This window comes from Clarias gariepinus, chromosome 2 (assembly GCF_024256425.1).
Source record: "Clarias gariepinus isolate MV-2021 ecotype Netherlands chromosome 2, CGAR_prim_01v2, whole genome shotgun sequence".
Classification (NCBI taxonomy): Eukaryota; Metazoa; Chordata; class Actinopteri; order Siluriformes; family Clariidae; genus Clarias; species Clarias gariepinus.
Window position 1 is genome coordinate 49,869,831 of NC_071101.1, and position 17,990 is coordinate 49,887,820.

General features: G+C 36.7%; 3 protein-coding genes across 3 annotated transcripts; all 3 read left to right on the forward strand.

Moving 5' to 3' along the window:
- The first annotated feature begins 2,952 nt into the window (after positions 1-2,952).
- LOC128545697 (trace amine-associated receptor 13c-like) lies at positions 2,953-3,945 on the forward strand. The gene has a single exon (XM_053516228.1). The coding sequence runs from the start codon at positions 2,953-2,955 to the stop codon at positions 3,943-3,945; it is 993 nt and encodes a 330-aa protein (XP_053372203.1).
- Positions 3,946-13,282: 9,337 nt separating this feature from the next.
- Positions 13,283-14,275, forward strand: LOC128518043 (trace amine-associated receptor 13c-like). The gene has a single exon (XM_053491173.1). It carries the CDS (start codon positions 13,283-13,285, stop codon positions 14,273-14,275), a length of 993 nt encoding a protein of 330 aa, XP_053347148.1.
- Positions 14,276-16,588: 2,313 nt separating this feature from the next.
- LOC128515434 (trace amine-associated receptor 13c-like) lies at positions 16,589-17,593 on the forward strand. Its single transcript, XM_053489572.1, has one exon. It carries the CDS (start codon positions 16,589-16,591, stop codon positions 17,591-17,593), a length of 1,005 nt encoding a protein of 334 aa, XP_053345547.1.
- The last annotated feature ends 397 nt before the right edge of the window (positions 17,594-17,990 follow it).

Sequence of the window (17,990 nt, forward strand, 5' to 3'; positions counted from 1 at the left end):
AAACAACTCTTAAAATTGCAATTTGTGACAAAATAACAGTTATTTTTTAAACATTTTGCAGGCTGTTATTTGAGAAAGCAGAGAATAAAGACTAAACCAGTTGTTGGATTAAAATAACCCAACCTGATGTTTATTTGTAAACTACCCACTGCATCTAATTTGACGCAGTATGAGCAACCCAACAATGTGTTTAAAGTACCAAAAATAACCCAGAATTTTGACCCAACATAAACAACCCAACAATGTGTTTACAGAAACAACCCAACATGCTGCATAAATATGCTGCATAAATATTATTTAGTACAACAAAATTCCTGAAAAAAACTGATAAGAAACATTTACACAAATGTAAGACATTTTTTCAGTTATTTAAATATTCTATTCTGAAAGTCTATTTTTCCAGTTATTTCTATATTTAAAGTTTGATGTCTTTAAATGTATTTTTTAAATAATAACAAAAAACAGATAAAATCCGAGGCTATATAACAGTTTAGTATTTGTACAAATAAAATTATTAGCTAGTGAACTTGATTGTCTGTCTAAACAAACAGGTTCTCTAACACATGGTAAAAACATTAATGGCATAACAGATTGCATTACAAAGAAAATAAACTTCTGTGCTAACATCTGTGTACCCAAAATTTTAACTAACTGTAATTATTTAAGTTAACAGTACTCCATAAGTTTAATTACTTAGAGCATTAGGGTATACAGTGCATCGACGGGAGTTCGCTCCCCATAATCAATAACAGAACACCTGTTCTAGACCTGAGGGTCTCTGGCAATCATTCTAAACAAACATCACGTTCGTCCTGGGCCTGCCTTGGTTAATCCACCATAACCCACATGTCGATTGGGCTAGAAAGACAATTACATCTTGTGACCAGCTTATGAGCCACCCTCACACCACGCCAAAATCCTGTCACTACAGATAAACCAGCTGGATCTTACCCACGTACCCACAGGATATCACAACCTCAGAATGGTGACTAGCAATCACAAAGAGGCCCATGCCCACTTTATGGAAGGGACTTCATAAATTCCTGGGATTCGCAAGCTTCTATCACTGATTCATCTGGGGCAGCCCCCTTACCAGCCCTGACCTCTCCCAAGACATGGTTCTGTTGGAACCAGGAAACCGGAAACAGTTTGTTGTGGAAGTTGATGCCTTTAACACGGGGGTAGGAAGTGTACTTTCCCAGAGGTCTGTAAATGACAATAAGCTGCACCCCTGCTCTTCCTTTTTACACTGCTTAATCCCTGCTGAAGCAAAGTATGTCATCAAGCTCCTAGCCATCAAGCTGGCCCTGGAAAAATGAAGACATTGGTTAAAGGGGTTGAAAGTTTTACTTCTGGTCTGGACTGACTACAAAAACCTTGAGTATCTATGAAGTGCCAAGAGGGTCAACTCCAGGCAGGCCCGGTGGTAGCGGTAGGAGATAGTTCACACCCACCCACGACACTACCTGTGACACTATCCTCCCTTCTCCTTGTTTGTTCACAGCAGCTGAGCTAGACATAGAAACCAAGGTTAAGCAGTCCCTGTCTCATGAACCAGGGTCCAGTAATGTATCCCCTAATCGCCTATTCGTTCCCTTACTCTACGCTTTCAGGTCCCAGGGGCACAGGTCCAAGCCTTCCTGCCACTCTGGTTCTGCTCAGACCCTGTCCCAAGTCCAGCAACATTTCAAATTCAAATTTCCAATTTAATTTTTTTTTTTTGTTACATACACAGTCGTATACAGTATCATATGCAGTGAAATGCTTATGAATTTGCTGGTTTAAAGTTACTAAAAATTATCTTAAAATACAAAAACAAAAAAAATAGGTTGGAGCAGTCGTGACGGCAGCCAACCTCACCGGCGCCATCTTGGATTTTTGGTTGCCAACAATAAATGTGACATTTGCCTAAGATATACGCACATTAATATAGCCCCACCAGGCCTCCTCGGACCCTTCATCAATCACATCGCCCATGGTCCGACATTGCACTGGACTTTGTCACAGAGTTACCCTCTTTTAATGGCCACACCTGCATTATGATCATGGTAGATCAGTTCTCCAAGGCAGGGCACATCCCTCTGTCAAAACTCCCACTCCCACCAAGCTCCATGGCCTCCACAAGGATATAGTCACAATTTACTTCAGAATTCTGGAAGGCATTCTGTAAGCTTATTGGAGCCACCCCACTTTGTCTTTGGGGTTCCACCCTCAGTCCAATGATCAGAGAAAAACAGTCTGTTGAGGTTGCCCCCAGATGCATGGCCTCTTCTGATGTAACTTCTTGAAGCAAGTGCCTGCCCTGAGTGGAGTATGCCCATAACTCCAAAGTCTGATTAGCCACCGGCCTGTTACCCTTCCAGTGTTAATTAAGTTACCAACCACCGTTGTTCCCTTCCCAGGAAGATGAGGTCAATGTCCCATCCAGCCAATCTTTTATTCATCGTTGTAGGAAGACCTGATTACAAGCCATGAAGATGCTGATAGGAGCTAGCAAAACCTACAAAATGCAAGCTAATCATAGGTGTATATATAGTGTGTTTTTATTTGTGCAGTAAATGTAAAACTATAATATCCTGTTAGTTGTGGTGGAAAAATGAAGGTTAAATTGCAAAAAATAAACAAAACCGAAGAAAGTGTGGACAAAGCAGGTCTTTTAGCCTTTGTGTCTGCAGTTTGCATGTTCCACCTGTGCCTTTGTGTTTTCTCATGAACTTTTTGTACATGAAATTTTGTTTTATAGCATGCTTAATTGTCTGGACAATAACTAGAAGACATGAGGTGATGTGTTATGCTGTCACTCAAACAAGGGGGTGTGATCAATTTCTAAATTATAAAAACACCAGAGCTGATTGAGTCACAAGTTATTTAATGTAACTCTTTTACAATGGTTGTACTAATTTATGAGGTAATTGTTTACATATTTTAAACATTGGAAAAATGCTCAATTTTATGAACCTGACAGGGTTTAACCAGTCTGATCGCTGTAAGCATTTCTTCTGTCCACAGAGGTCTGTATATCTTGAAGTTTATATTTTACTGTACGTGTGTTCAAGTGCTGTGGTTCTTCTAACATTGTGTGGAAATCTGCTCATCATCATCTCTGTTCTTCACTTCAAGCAGCTTCATACACCAACAAACACAATTGTTCTCTCTCTGGCTGTGTCAGATTTTCTCATTGGCGCGTTTGTGATGCTTCCAGTGTTAATCTGGACAATCGAGTCATGCTGGATTTTTGAAAAAGGTTACTGCTTCTGTTTAATGGTTACTTCTTTTTTTCTTGGGAATGTGTCCATCTACAATATTGCTCTGATTGCTGTAGATAGATATTTGGCTCTCTCAAATCCATTTTTCTACATAAACATAATCTCTAGAAGGAAAATGTGCATTGTGGTTTATTTAAACTGGTGTTTGTGTCTGATGTATGTCATAGCAGTTCTGTATTTTAATGGAAGTTTCATGACTTTTTTCATTTGTCCTGGAGAGTGTTTTCTCTTTTTTAATGAGATTTGTTCTATAATTGATCTTGTTCATTCATTTATATTTCCCCTTTGTGTCATAATTATATTATATACTTTAGTTTTTGTGATTGCTAAGAAACATGCCACTGCTATCAGAGACTTTAATAATCTCACACTGCCTAAAACACAGAAAGTCACCTCACACTCAATGAAATCTGAAAGAAAAGCAGCAAAAGTACTTGGAATTTTAGTGTCTGTGTTTTTGGTGTGTTTACTTCCATATTTTGTTTTCACTTTTTTAGGAAATGTTATTAAAATACAGCCAGAAACTTTTCAGAAAGTCCTTATTATGATATATCTTAATTCTACCATTAATCCATTTATTTATGCTCTGTTTTACCCATGGTTTAGGAGATGCACTAGACTGATTATAACTCTGCAAATATTTCAAGCAGACTCTGCATTAATCAATGTTCTTTCATGAATCTTCCATAATCATATAATAATAATAATAATAATAATTAAGGGCAATTAATATAATGCATAGTGTATATATATATATATATATATATATATATATATATATATATATATATATACTATGCGTACATATAAAATCGCCCTTATAAGGGTGTGTGTGTATATATATATATATATATATATATATATATATATATATATATATATATATATATATATATATATATATATACACACACACACACACATACAATATGCAGCTAATATGGTGTAAATTCAAACAATGCATTTTTTTATTTACTTTTATGCATTTAGAATGTTAGATGTTGAAAAATTATAATGCAAGTATGTGCTACATGTTTTTTTATTATAACCTTTCTGTTCTAAAATATAATCTGTGCCTTCAGAACCTACCTAGGATAATAAATTATCAAAAGTAAAACTATATTATGATAATGTTACAATTTTGTAAAAAAAAATCCTTAATTTATGACAGGAATGGCTTTTTGATAGTGTCATAAAGATAGTGTCAGAAGTATGACTGTGTATAAGGTCTAAAAACAACCTTTTTTATCATGCACCTGTTTGCACTGTTTGATCCTGAGTGTCTGTTTTTGCATCATCATATTTATGCTATAAATGTCCCTTCTTTGTATAAGATCATCAGTGCCCCTCTCCGCTTAATCCTAGACTTTTTCTTTATATATATATATATATATATATATATATATATAATATATATATATATATATATATATATATATTTTATTTTTTTATCCTGTAGTACCTTCCTCTTTCACATACCTGACTGAAAGGCTTATTGTGCAGCAGTTTTTTGTCTTCTCTGGTGTAAATTACAGCATTATTCATGATCATTTACTCTTCAGATATGGCCTTTCTAAACAAAAAGTGTCTAAGAAAATGTAAATGAAGATACTGTTTTCCATAATGACCATAAAATTGTCATTTAGTCACACTTTTGTTTTTGTGTTATTATAAGAAATTAAATGCAGTAGGCTGTTATAATAATTTTCTTTAATAAATAATAAAAACATTTTAACAAATTAAATTTTTATATCCTAGTAGCACCCACTTTCGCTCAGTACCACCACCGGCAAAAAAAAATAAATAAATGTGTTATTATGTGTTGTTGGTTTAGAAGATGCTCTAGACTAATTATAACTCTGCAAATATTCCAAGCAGACTCTGCAATAATCATAGTTTATTCATAAATTTTGCATCATTGTAGTAATCATTATTGTTTATTATGTGCCCAAATATTACTGTTATGAATAATAAAAAACAAAAGTATAACAACAAAATAGTTATAGTTATGATAGTAATAATAGGTGGGATAGTGGTGTAGTAGTTAGCACTGTTGCCTTTCATCTCCAGCATTGATTCTTGCCTCTGGTCTGGATGTTTGGAGTTTGCCTGTTCCTTCCATGCTTGGTGGATTTCCTTTGGGGGCTCCAGTTTCATTCCACAGTCCAAAGACATGCAGCCTTAGTAATATTCCCAAATTGTGTGTGTGCAAAGTCTCCTATAATAAGCTTCAGGATATAAATTATATTGTTTATATTGCTATTATATGATACAATATAAATCTATGAAGTAAATTTAAACAATTTATTATTTTTTCCTTTGCATTTAGAAACTTCCTAGATGTTTAAAATTATATAGAGAAATAAGCTATTTGTGGCAGCGTTTGTCATTAAAAAAGTTGTGTTATCAAATATACATTAACCTGTATAGGAACAGATATAAACCATCCTAGGATAGTACATTAGCAAGGGAAAAAGTATATTAATATGAAAATGGTATGGTTTTGTGTAATAGAAAAAGTAATCAAAAACACCTTTATTTATCATTGTTATACTGATATTTAGGTGCTGTAAGGCATTTCAGTCTGCAGGTGATCATGCTGAGTAACGAAATAAATAAATGCATAAAACAAAATGTTTATTCCTGAAAACCTTTATGGGTTGGAATTTTACATTTTGTTGTATGTATTCATTTATTAAGTTTATACAAAGGTTCGGGAATAATTTAATTTAAAATATGTTTAATGGAAGAAAAATAAATAAATTATGTATATATGTATTATACACACACACACACACAACAATAGTCAAATTATTGGACACACCTTCTAATTCAATGTGTTTTTTGTTAAAGATTCATTTTCTACATTTTAGAACAATAGTGGGAAATTTAAAACTATGAAACAACACGTGTGAAAATAGGTAATTACAGTTAAGAACAGCTGTTCTGGAACAATTTTTGCAAGTATAATCAAGTGCATTTGGAGAACCCATCAAGCACCATAATGAAGCTCTCGTGAAGACTATCATAGGAAAGCAAGACTAAAACGTACCTCTACTGCTCATATCATTACACCTCCAGTTCTGCCCCAGAGTATGTTTGTATAGAGTATGTTGTTCTATCCTTGGTGGGTTTCCTCCATTTCCAAATTGCCTAACTTTAGTTGTAAAGAATGTGAATGGTCAACCAGGGCCTTCAACGTCCCTAGTTGGACTGATGTTTCTAGCTAAATGGATGGAGTACCTCATAAACATTGTACCATATTAGCATTTCGATTTTTATCTATAAGACCAGCCATTAAGACATTAACATGCCTTATATTTATGGTAAAAACTGCAATTGCCATAGAAACTTAAAAAAAGAAGTCTTTAGAAAGGGAGATACACATTAAAAGTTCTCCAAACTCACCAGGGCCATGTGTAGGGTCGCCTGTGATACACAGGTTCTGGTGCTTTTCTTGCATGGCCAGAATTTACTTTTTTAATTACTTTTCTATGTTATGTTTGGACATGATAAAACACAATGGACCAACACTAGCATAAGGCACCCGGAATCATCATTAACATCTAGCTGGACTAATTTTGAACTGAGATTCTGTGCCTCTCTGTTCTTTCTTTAGACTCTGGGACTTCCAAATGAATTGCAAAATTAGTTTTTATTCGAAAGAGGAAACTTTGGATTTAGCAATGGTCCATTTTTTTTTTTCATTTTTTTCTCTTTAGTCTGGCTAAGATGCTTCTTACGATGCATGCACCATGTTTACTCCAATCCTCAGCACTGCTCATCTGGTCTTACAATCTCTCAGGAATCAACTGGCATCTGTTTTCTATTCTGGTTCCTAGTTTTACTTTTACAGTCAGTAACAAACCGAGGCAGATTGTGTCTATCCATGAAGATTGTGTATACCTACAGCTATTAGGATCTTTAATGAGTCCATGCAATTCCACTGTTGTCAGTCCCATGCACACAGATCTTCTTATGTGGGGTTTCTTACACAGTCTCTGCCACTGCAACTTACCATATACTGCAGTCTTTTGTTGAAACACAAAATCCCTGTCTTCCCTTCTGTCCCGACCTGCTTTCCCCTGTTTCCTGTCTGCCCTTCTGTGTTCTGCTGTGCACTATTCCCTATGTTATACATATCAATTCCACAAAAGATTATGGCCAACAAGTCTGTTTGGGAGCAGAGCAAGTTTGATAATGTCTGATTAAAGTTCTACAACATCATTCCCTGCAGGATGATAAGGATTCATGTGGCTCTAATGAATATTGGACCTTGGTGCAACAGGGCTTGAGGCATTTCACAAAATATCTACAGGACATATGGAAGTAGTTGTTTCCACTTATGCTTTTGCTCTTTTGTTGACTACCCACCATTGCATTTGTTGATAGATAGAGAGAGAGAGAGAGAGAGTACTTTATTAATCCCAAAGGGAAATTGTATGAAATAGAGGCCCCTCTATTTTCTGTCAGGACAGAAGGGAAAAGACTGCAGTATCTAAATAAGTAGCAGTGGCAGGGACTGACAGCACTTCAGTACTCTAAGTAAAATTTGATCATTTGGTTGAAGCGCTTCACCAGGTCATCCATCTGGGGGTGGTACACAGAGGTGCAGATCTGCTTGAACTGCAATAACCAGTTTATATCTGTCTTTACCTTAGGGAAAAAACGGTGTACCTTGATTTGTGAGGAGATTCTTGACCGAGCCCACCTGGGTGAAGAGAAACACTAATTCTCTCATATTGTTTCTTGCTTGGCTTTGCAGTGTGGGGTGGCTTCTGGGTACTAGGGGGTCTACTATAATCAAAATGTTTTTGTGACCTTTTGCAGGTTTTAGAAGTGGGCCATCCAGATCTATACCAATATGTTTAAATGGAATGCTGATGATGGACAATGGAATTAACAGGATAGAGGTTAGCTTCCTGGCAGTACTGGCACAGGTTTTTAACTCCAGTCCCAAGGTGAAGTGAGCCAGGTGAATCAGTGTATTCATTTTGTTTTGATTTTCTGTACCTGTCCACAGCAGTGCTTCAGCCTGTAATGTTTGGATTTATTTAAACCACTAGTTACAATGCTACGGGGTCGTGAATCTAAATACGGGTTTAATAACAACGATCCTGGTATTGAACAATCATGGTGGGACAAGTGAAGAAGCGACACAACAACAATTTCTAAACCAAACCCAAGTGTATTCAACAAACAAACAAACAAGGTGCACCAAAACCAATATATATAAAATACAGTGGCTTGCAAAAGTATTTGGCCCCCTTGAACCTTTCCACATTTTGTCACCTTACAGCCACAAACATCAATCAATTTCATTGAAATTTCATGTGAAAGACCAATACAAAGTGATGTACACGTGAGAAGTGGAGCAAAAATCATTTATGATTCCAAATATCTTTTACAAATAAATAACTGCAAAGTGGGGTGTGCTTAATTATTCAGCCCACTTTGGTCTGAGTGCAGTTAGTTGTCCATAGATATTGCCTGATGAGTGTTAATGACTAAATAGAGTGCACCTGTGTGTAATCTAATGTTAGTACAAATACAGCTGCTCTGTGACGGCCTCAGAGGTTGTCTAAGAGAATATTGGGAGCAACAACACCATGAAATCCAAAGAACACACCAGACAGGTCAGGGATAAAGTTATTGAGAAATTTAAAGCAGGCTTAGGCTACAAAATGATTTCCAAAGCCTTGAACATCCCACAGAGCACTGTTCAAGAGATCATTCAGAAATGGAAGAAGTATGGCACAACTGTAACCCTACCAAGACAAGCCCGTCCACCTGAACTCACAGGCCCATGGTGACTCTGGACGAGCTGCAAAGATCTACAGCTCAGGTGGGGGAATCTGTCCATAGGACAACTATTAGTCGTGCACTGCATAAAGTTGGCCTTTATAAAAGAGTGGCAAGAAGAAAGCCATTGTTAAAAGAAAATCATAAGAAATCCCATTTGCAGTTTGCCACAAGCCATGTGGGGGACACAGCAAACATGTGGAAGAAGGTGCTCTGGTCAGATGAGACCAAAATGGAACTTTTTGGCCAAAACGCAAAACGTTATGTGTGGCGGAAACTAACACTGCACATCACTCTGAACACACCATTCTCACTGTCAAATATGGTGGTGGCAGCATCATGCACTGGGGGTGCTTCTCTTCAGCAGGGACAGGGAAGCTGGTCAGAGTTGATGAAAAGATAGGAGATATGGAGAAACGGAACAAGAGGTGAATTGTAGGTGTCCACAAGGATTAATCCGTCCGGGGAAAAGTAATCCTTTGAAATCAGCAAACAAACTCTCTCTCTCTCTCTCTATTAACAGCGCTGTGTACATCATCTCTGCTTCCTGAGTCCTTTGCTGGTTCCAGCTTTATGCTGGAGCACGTGACCAGACTCTGCTTCCGGGTTCCCTCGCGCTGTGATCGTGCATGCTCGCGAGAGCTTAACCCTGTGACCAAACACTGTCTATTGGGACAACTTAAACAATTTCAAGCACATTTCTTTGAGCGGGTGAGCTATATTAGCTCCTTAATTATTACCCTGTTATTTTAAAATGACCCTTTATGTGACAAGCCTGGGTGTTTTTTCTGCTGTTGGCCAAAATTGCCTTTATTGCCGACCTGCTGAAACAGGGAAGCAATCTGGATAAAGTTAGGGGTGGGCTCACGTTCAGCCCCTAGTGTCTGTCCTGTCCTTCAGTGCTCGGGCAAGGCAGTTTCCATAGTCATGAAGGGCCAGGACTGCTTCTCTCATCAGCATGGCTGACATGCAAGTGTCCTCAAGAAGTAGATAATTCAGCTGGCTTAAGTTCTGTGGGCATGGGCTCATCTCATGTGATCTATGGCAGGGGTGTGATGTAGGTTTCCTTGTTGGGGCAGAGGAACATACTATGCAGGGCTTTGGCTCCAGATTGCTTTTTTACTTGCACCAGGGAAAAGTGGTTGAGTATGCCTTCTTTGCCTATCTGCTCTAGAGACCACACTGAGTAAGTAATTCCATCTTTAGCTGCTCGTATTCCTTTACCTCTTCGGAGCCCAGGGAGGAAAAAACAAGGCTAATGGGCTTCCCCATAAGCAAGGTAATGAGGACTCTATTCTACTCCCTATGAAGCCATCCCTTCTGCTCTGCCATTTTCCTAAACATATGTAAATAGGCCTCCATGTTGTTATGAAAGGTAACTTTAAACAAGAAGTGCCACCTGCCTACCTTTGGTTACAATTATACATAAACCTATTGACTTTGTATTTTATTTCTAAGAGCCATACATCTTGCCTTGTGTTTAACAAAGAATCCCATGGTGATTGACTGATTGCATACTACATGTGTGTGTGTGTGTGTGTGTGTGTGTGTGTGTGTGTGTGTGTGTGTGTGTGTGTGTGTGTGTGTTGGGGACAAGCACCCCATGGCACAAGAAAAAGATAATCTCTGACATCCCCCTAATTATCGGATTTTCTCAACAAAATTTTATTAATGCCACTGGTGAATTAAGGATTTAAGGATTCTTTATTATCATACACACTTCAAGTTCAAGTTCAAGTAGGCTTTATTGTCATTACAACCATATACAGTTAGTACACAGTGAAACGAAACAACGTTCCTCCAGGACCAAGGTGCTACATGCAACATAAATTTACAACATAAATTAACAGAGACACTAAACTAGCTAACCAAGAGGCCTAGTTAGCTGGCTAGCAGAGACAGGACAGAGAGACCTAACATAAATTACAACATATATTAACAAAAACTAACTAGCTAAGTAACATTTTTATTGACAATGTTTATAACATAACTTCCATGTTATGGTACAAAATTAGGACCCTGGTTCCGTTTAAGCCACATGGATAACAGAGTAATATAAATATAAGGTTGTATATATGTATATACATAAATATAAATAAAAGCAGTCAGAGATATATTATGCAAGAATTAAGATGTAAACTGTACATAGTGTATTGCACATTTTCAAAACCTATATTGTACATTTTGTACATTGAACTTATTGGGTTATATATGTATTGCACTATAGGGTTATATATTACACTAGAAATATAGAGTTAGATATTGTAATTAAATATTTTCCATTGTTAGCAGCTTTGATGGAAGAAGACCTACAGAGCACGGCTAGAGTTCAGCAGTCGAATTGCCTCAGGATAGAAGCTGTTTTTAAGCCTGGTGATCTTGCACTGAAGGATCCTTAGTCTTCTGCCTGAGGGAAGAGGTTGAAATAGAGCATGTGCAGGGTAAGTGGAGTCTTTAATAATGCAGAGAGCTCTTCCTCCATTCTTGCAGTGTACAGTTCAGTGATAGAGGGGAGCCTGATCCCCACTGTCCTCTGTGCAGCCTTAACTACCCTCTGCAGGGCTTTCCTAAAATACACTAGTAGCGTGTTAATTTACCACGGAATATGTAAGTGTCTGAAATGTGTGCACCACCTCGCTGTACACAGTGTTTATATTGTTGAACCTAGATTCTAGGAACAAAGGTTGCTGCAGACTCCTGCAAAAGGAAATGATTTGGCCATGTAATGAAGGAACAGTTCTTGATGGATCTTTACAGTTGAACACACTCTACTTTATCATTCCCCACAAGTAGGCATCAGGTGTTGTAAGATCAGGGGAATGGAATAGGTTTGGGAAGGAATTGTTCCGCCACGTTTTTCAAACTCCGTCATGGCACTCATTCATGGCACCCTGTGCCAACATCTTTATATTTAAATATGGAGCTGGTAAACTGTTGCCATTCTTACCACATGCATTACAACATCTGCAATTTCATCATGGACAGCAAGTAAGAACAAAGCACAAACATGGAACTCTGCATAAAACCGGCCAAATCACCCTTCATGACTGCTTCCATATGAATGGAAATTATACTCAACTATGGATCCTTTTTCTCCATCAAAAGACCTTTTTCAACAACAAATGCACAACACAACTTACTCTTTACCACTAGAACCATGTGCAACTGGAGCTATGCCTATATATATATATATATATATATATATATATATATATATATATATATATATATATAAACAAAAAAGTACTTTTGCAGTTTGCTGTTGTAGGGGTCTAATTTAGTAGCTGTGCTATGCATAGTTTAGTCGACAGCTTTTTTCAAGCATGAAATGTAATTTATCATTATTTTCTTGTGTATGATGATGTTTCTGTTATTTCCACACACCCCAGTCCATGTGAATGGTGGAGCCCCCTAGTGGTAGAACACTGATCATAAAAATAACATAAGAGAATTTATTATTTTTGTAACTGATTTTGTAAAACCAGTTTGTGTTCTCAGCAGGCTAAAAAACAGATAATATGATGAAAATAAGGTAAAGTTTATTTTATGAGGGCACATCTAATGTTTTGTCTCATGCAGTTTTGTGGAGAGAGGTCACTAGAACATTTTTGGGTGTGGATCATCAGTTATTCTTGTGTGCTCAGAATGATAGTATTATAGTCAGTATGAAGTAGTTTATACTTGTTACAGAGTGTTTTAGCCGCCGGCACATTTAAAAAAGAATGGTTGGAAATCCAAACAGCGATCCAGGAAAACCTGCTAGCATTGTTTTTTTGGGGTTTTTTTGCCAGAAAAGGTGAAGTGTAGAGGCTGAGCACAGTGCGTCAGAGAATCAGAATTTTACATCCTAATAATTAAATAATGTTTAAAAAAAATAAACATTTGAATGCCTGTAGAGAACACAACATTTTAAACGACAGACAAGGAATAATAATGTTATATTTACACTTGTCAATTTGAATGTCAAATTTTTTTATTACTGCATTTTATAATTCTTTGGCCATAACCATTAAATCATGTGGTTAGTATTGTCATTCAAAGTGAGGGGGTGTGGTTAGTATTGTCATTCAAAGTGAGGGGGTGTGATTAGTCTCTAAATTATAAAAACAGAGCTACTTGAGCCATAAGTTAATTGATGTTACTGTTTTAAAAATAATAGAATCCAATTTCGAATCCAAAGACTCTTTACATTGCATTACAAAAATTCTGTATTCATGAACCTGTCAGAGTTTAACCAGTCAGATCACTGTGTGCATTTCTCCTGTCCAGAGAGATCTGTATCTCCTGCAGTTTATATCTTACTGTACGTATGTTCAGCTGCTGTGGTTCTGCTAACAGTGTGTGGAAATCTGCTCATCATCATCTCTGTTTTTTTCTTCAAGCAGCTTCACACACCCACTAACATGCTTGTGATTTCTCTAGGAGTGTCGGATTTCCTCATTGGCGCTTTCGTGATGTTGCCAACATTTGTCTGGACAATTGAGTCATGTTGGATATTCGATAGGAGTTACTGCATCTGTTGGATAATTACTTCTTTTTTTCTCGGTAACCTGTCCATCTATAATATCGCTCTCATTGCTGTAGATCGGTATTTGGCTCTCTCAAACCCATTTTTCTACACAAACACAATCACTAAAAGGACCATGTGCATTGTGGTTTATCTTCACTGGTGTTTGTGTTTGGGTTATGTCATAGCATTCTTTTGCACTAATGAAAACCTCATGAGTATGGCTTTGTGTCCTGGACAGTGCTTTTACTATTTTAATGAAGTTTGGTCTGTAATAGATCTTATACATACATTTATATTTCCACTTTCTGTCATTATTATACTGTATAGTCAGGTTTTTATGATTGCTAAGAAACATGCCACTGCTATCAGAGAGCTTAATAATCATGCACGGTCTAAAACACAGAAAATCACCTCACACTCGATGAAATCTGAGAGAAAAGCAGCTAAAGTCCTCGGCATTTTGGTGTCTGTGTTTCTAATTTGCTTGCTTCCTTATTTTATTTACAGTTTATTAGGTGGTGTTATTGAAGTAAAATTTGAAACTTTTCAGAAAGTTTTGATCATACTTTATCTTAATTCCACAATCAATCCAATAATTTATGCCCTGTTTTACCCCTGGTTCAGGAGGTGCATTAAATTAATAATTACTTTGAAAATATCCCAAAAAGGCTCAGCATTAATTAATGTTATTTCATGAAAATCACTCATACTGATCTGTTTAAATATTGCTATTTTATAATATATTATTCAAACTTCTGTAACAAATAGAAACAATTAAAAAATGTATTGTATTGCATTTTCTAATACCAATATTTGTAGGAAGTAGTGGATTATTACAGAAGCTTTAAATAAAAATTCTAAAATTTGCCAGGAGCAGAATGATTGTTTAACACACATATGTGATGGAAGGAAAATGTTGTTATAAAAACTATGCATTAATTATACATGAAGGCAAATTATAAAATACAATTTAAAAAAGTTTGGACACACTTACTCATGTCGAGGGGTTCTCTGTATTTTAAAAGTGTTAATAATATATTTTATTATATACTTAAATAAGTAGACTTTAATGATTCATTTAGAGATTAATGATTTGAGGTTCCGCTGAAAAATTCAGAGGTAGTCCTTCTTCTGCATAATTCACTTTATGCAATACACAAACACTGTGCTTAAAAGACGGTACAATGTTCTTGGGGATGAATGGTACACCTTTACTCCTTCAAAAGCCCATCTGGTCAAAACTTCACCCGGAAGGCTTTTCCTTTGTCTGTGTAATCAATCATTACTTGCCTATACAGTACAATAACTTATACTTTTGACAAACGTTGTTTGACCTGAGCTTGGATTCTGCAGTTATCTAGGAAGAGACATTGCTGACCTGAGTAAATCTTTCCAGTTGTACTATATATTGATCAATCCAATCAGTTCTCTCAAACCCTTTTTATGTTGCACAGAGAAACTGGCATCTCTAATCCATAATCATTATTAACCAGAATATGAGGGGCCTTGGACTTAACAAATAAAAAATTTCAGGACTTTCATTACTATTTAAATGAATCATCTAAGTGGGTGTTTGTATACGAGGTGGTATCAAAAGATTTAAGATTAGTTTTGTACCAGGCGGCATAGTGGTGTAGTGGTTTGCACTGTCCCCTTGTACATCCAGGGTCTAGGTTAGATTCCTCTGGGTTTTCGATGAAGCAGTTAAGATGATGAGCGATTAAGTGAGTTTTGTAACATGCAGATTGTAGCACAAGACTGCATGCACAGGATGCACTGAGCTTTCATCAGTGTGCCAAAAAAAAACATCTTCATGTTTAAATCTGGAGCTGGTCAACTGATGCTGCAATTTTATTATAGACAGCAAGTTAGAACAAAGCACAAACATGGAATTCTGCATGAAACTGGCCAAATCTCCATCAGAGATGTTTAACATATTTTAGCAAGTACATGGTGATGCTGCAATTAATTGCTCTAAGTGTTTTGGGTGGCATGCATACTTACAGAGTGAAAGAACATTATTATTCAATGACAAGGCAGCAGGAAGACCTTTAAAGCTCATTCCTCAAAAATGTTGAAACCATTTGTCAACTTGTGCATGATAAATGTCATAGAACTATCAACAACATTGCTGCCATTGTCAATGTGTCAGAGATAAAGATGTTGAGGTTCTCTTTGGGAGTGACAAGGATACATAGGATCAAAAATTGCTTCATCAGAGGGACAACCAATGTTAGATGTGTTGGATTAGTGTCTGAAAGGCCAGATTGAGGTGGTTTGGACATTTGTGAGCATATTGGTAGAAGAATACTAAGGTTAAAACCGAGCCAGACAGAAGGTCTAGAGGAAGACCAAAGAGGAGAGGAGAGGAGACGCTGGGTACACCATGAAAGGGGTGCCAATCCATCACAGAGCACACACACACACACACACACACACACACACACACACACACACCAGTCAACCTCAGTAAGCCTAATTTGCATACTTTGACTATACAATAAAATAAGGGTACCCAGAAAAACCCACAAAGCACGGTGAGGACATGCAAACTCCATGCACAGACCTGAGGTGGGAATCAAACCAGGACCTTGGAGGTGCAAGGTGACAGTGCTAACCACTACGCTGCCCATGTTACAATTCAAGCTATTTAATAAAAATAATCAAATATTTACATAGTTTACCCAAGAAAATGGTACTTGATTACCCTACCGTAATGTTTCAAAAAAAAATTTTTATAAAAAGGCTTTTATAAAATTATTATGTAGGTTTTTTTTTATTATCATTAATTCTTTTCCATGGAATTTCACCTTATACCATGCTTAATTCTCTGGTGACTTTGACACATGGCATCATGTATTATGCTGTCACTTAAACTAGGGGGTGTGGTTAATTTCTACACTATAAAAACTGCAGGGCTGGTTGAGTCATAAGCTATTTCATGTTACTGCTTTACAATGGTATTACTCATTCATGAGGTAATTTTTCACCACCTTTGAACATTACAAAAATGCCCAACTTTATGAATCTGACAGAGTTTAATCAGTCTGATCGCTGTGAGCATTTCGCCTGTCCAGAGAGATCTGTATCTTCTGCAGTTTATATCTTACTGTATGTGTGTTCAACTGCTGTGGTTATGCTAACTGTGTGTGGAAATCTGCTCATCATCATGTCTGTTCTTCACTTCAAGCAGCTTCACACACCTACTAACACCCTAGTGCTCTCTCTGGCTGTCTCGGATTTTCTTATTGGTGCTTTAGTGATGCTTTCAGTGTTAATCTGGACAATTGAGTCATGCTGGATTTTTGAAAGAGGTTACTGCTTTTGTTTGCTGATCACTGCTTTTTTTCTTGGGAATGTGTCCTTCTATAATGTTGCTTTGATTTCTGTAGATCGGTATTTGGCGCTCTCAAATCCATTTTTCTACGCAACTACAATCTCTAGAAAGAAAATGTGCATTGTGGTTTATTGTAACTGGGGTTTGTGTGTGGTTTATGTCATAGCAGTTCTGTATTTTAATAGAAGTTTCATGGGCATTTCAATGTGTCCTGGAGAGTGTTTTCTCTTTCTGAATGAGGTTTGGTCTGTAATTGATCTTGTACATTCATTCATATTTCCACTTTCTGTCATAATCATATTGTATAGTCTAGTTTTTGTGATTGCTAAAAAACATGCCACTGCCATCAGAGAGCTTAATAATCACACACGGCCTAAAACACAGAAAATCACCTCACACTCGATGAAATCTGAGAGAAAAGCAGCTAAAGTCCTCGGCATTTTAGTGTTTGTGTTTTTGATGTGTTTACTACCGTATTTTATTTTTACTTTGTTAGGTGATGTAATTAAAATACAGCCAGAAACTTTCCAGAAAGTCCTTATTATGATATATCTTAATTCTACTATTAATCCATTTATTTATGCGCTGTTTTACCCATGGTTTAGAAGATGCTCTAGACTGATTATAACTCTGCAAATATTCCAAGCAGACTCTGCATTAATCAATGTTCATTCATGAACATTTCATAATATGTTTTAAGTATTATTGTTTATGTGCCCAAATATTAGTTAGGAATAACAAAAATACAAAATTATAATAACAATAATAATTATAATCCCAATAATAGTAATAATAGGTGGCATAGTGGTGCAGTAGTTGGCACTGTTGCCTTGCATCTCCAGCATTGAGGAATTGATTTTTGCCTCTGGTCTGGATGTGTGGAGTTTGCGTGTTCTTCCCATGCTTGGTGGATTTCCTTTGGGTGCTCTGGTTTCATTCCACAGTCCAAAGACATAGAGCCTGGGCAAAATAACATTCCCAAATTGTGTGTGTGCGATCAATTGGCACCCTGCCTGTGCCCCAAATCTCCTAAAACAACCTCCAGGCTTTAGGATATAAATAATATTGTTTATAT